Source organism: Cebus imitator, unplaced genomic scaffold, assembly GCF_001604975.1.
Source record: "Cebus imitator isolate Cc_AM_T3 unplaced genomic scaffold, Cebus_imitator-1.0 Scaffold187, whole genome shotgun sequence".
Lineage (NCBI taxonomy): Eukaryota > Metazoa > Chordata > Mammalia > Primates > Cebidae > Cebus > Cebus imitator.
The window spans coordinates 2,178,212-2,180,170 of record NW_016107502.1 but is presented as its reverse complement, the minus strand read 5'-3'; the positions used below and the strand labels follow the sequence as shown (position 1 = coordinate 2,180,170).

At 51.4% G+C, this 1,959-nt stretch overlaps 1 protein-coding gene across 1 annotated transcript in view; it reads left to right on the top strand.

The window, feature by feature from the left end:
* Positions 1-394: 394 nt before the first annotated feature.
* The window catches only part of CD27 (CD27 molecule), a 7,346-nt gene continuing 5,781 nt past the window's right edge, over positions 395-1,959 (top strand). Inside the window, exons 1-2 of the mRNA XM_017546150.2 lie at positions 395-869; positions 1,061-1,192. Coding sequence (XP_017401639.1) covers positions 734-869; positions 1,061-1,192 — 268 coding nt within the window. The 5' untranslated portion in view covers positions 395-733. The remainder of the gene's footprint in view (positions 870-1,060; positions 1,193-1,959) is intronic.

Genomic DNA, 1,959 nt, shown 5'->3' with positions numbered 1-1,959 from the left:
CATTGGGTCACCAAACCAGGCCTCAATTGAGACAAGGCTCTTTGAGGTTCATCCCACTTGGTGGAAATATTCAATAGTTTTGCTGCAGACATGTTTTGTTTGATTATGGGGCTACTCGACTCCCCAAGGGTGTTTTGTGGTGCTAGTTTCTGTATAAACCTGAAAAATTCTGAATTCCAAAACTTATCTGACCCCCAAAATTTCAGGTAAGAGCTTGTGGACCTGTGCTCAATTCTGGTTCTCCTTCGTTCTTTCAACTATTGTCTGAGAAAGGAGGGATGCAGGTGTGGGCCACAGGAGACACATGGATTCATCTGTAAACTGTGGATGGGGGCAGGTAATGTGGGCACCTTTGTGCACAAGTGCATAAACAGGAGGGGTGGGCGACTGTGTGCATCATCTTTTTGTCACAGAAGCAGGAGTAGGTGGGTTACAGGCTTCATGAGCAGGAGGCTCGTGTGTCCGAGAAGGCATGTTTAAAAAGCAGCAGATCTGACAGTTTGCCCTTAATACTCTCCCCAGCACACGGAAGGAGGAAGGGGGTGGAGGCTGCTGCTATGAGAGAAAAAAAACGCCACAACAGAGCCTCTGCCCTCAAAGGTTGGCTTGCCACCTGAAGCAGCCACTGCCCAGGGGTTGCAAAGAAGAGACAGCAGCGCCCAGCTTGTAGGTGCTAACTGCAGAGGCCAGCGGTCAGCAACTGGGCACAGAAGGAGCTCCCTGGGCAGGAACCATGGCACGGCCACATCCCTGGTGGCTGTGCATTCTGGGGACCCTGGTGGGGGTCTCAGCTACTCCAGCCCCCAAAAGCTGCCCAGAGAGGCACTACTGGGCTCAGGGAAAGCTGTGCTGCCAGATGTGTGCACCAGGTAAGAGGGGACCTTGGCAGGGGTCAGGTGAGTGCCAAAAGAGAGAGGACTAGGGCCAATTCAGTGAACAGGCACAGGGTGAGACTGAGCTCAAGCAAGGGGAGAAATCCTGCAGCTGCGGGGAGGCACCACCTTGAAGAGACAGAGACTCAGCCCTTCTCGGGCCTTGATCCCTCACCCTCTGCTCCCAGGAACATTCCTTGTGAAGGACTGTGACCAGCACGGAAAGGCTGCTCAGTGTGACCCTTGCATGCCCGGGGTCTCCTTCTCTCCAGACCACCACTCCCGGCCCCACTGTGAGAGCTGTCGGCACTGTAACTCTGGTGAGGTGGGCAAGGGTGTGTGGGTGGGGACACTGGACAAGCGTTTGGGGGAGCAAGACTGGTGATGGGTTGGGGGGGCAAGGAGGATGAGGGTGTCAAAGCTTCAGCCTTCTTCAGGGCTCACAGCAGGTGGAGCCAATGCTGGGGAATGGGGCACCCTAGGTGGGGCATGAATTAACGTGGGCAGAAATCTAGTATTTCAGGGAAATGGATAAACAGAATTGAGGGATTGGTGAGAATGCATCTATGGATAGGATCAAGACAGTCACATGAGGGGAGTGGCTCTATGACCCCAGATTGCAGACAAGCAACTCCCAACCCATAAACTGGCTGTGTTCCCAGGGTGCGCATGTGTAGGTTTGCCCTTGGGAATTTGGAACACATCTTTCTAAGAAAATAGCAAAATAAGCCAATAGATAACAACCTTTTTTGCACAAAAGCCAATTTGAGAAAATTAGCGTGTATGTGGCCTGTGTTTTTATTTGATAGTTCCATTTTTTTTTAACTAAAAAGTATAATATCTGCAGTAGCGCTTATTAATGCTGTGATTATTTGTCCATCTTCGCTACAATTTCAGAAGCTACGGCCAGTATACATTAGAATTGCAGACTTTAGCCGGGCGCGGTGGCTCAAGCCTGTAATCCCAGTACTTTGGGAGGCCGAGGCGGGTGGATCACAAGGTCAAGAGATCGAGACCATCCTGGTCAACATGGTGAAACCCCGTCTCTACTAAAAATACAAAACATTAGCTGGGCATGGTGGCGCGT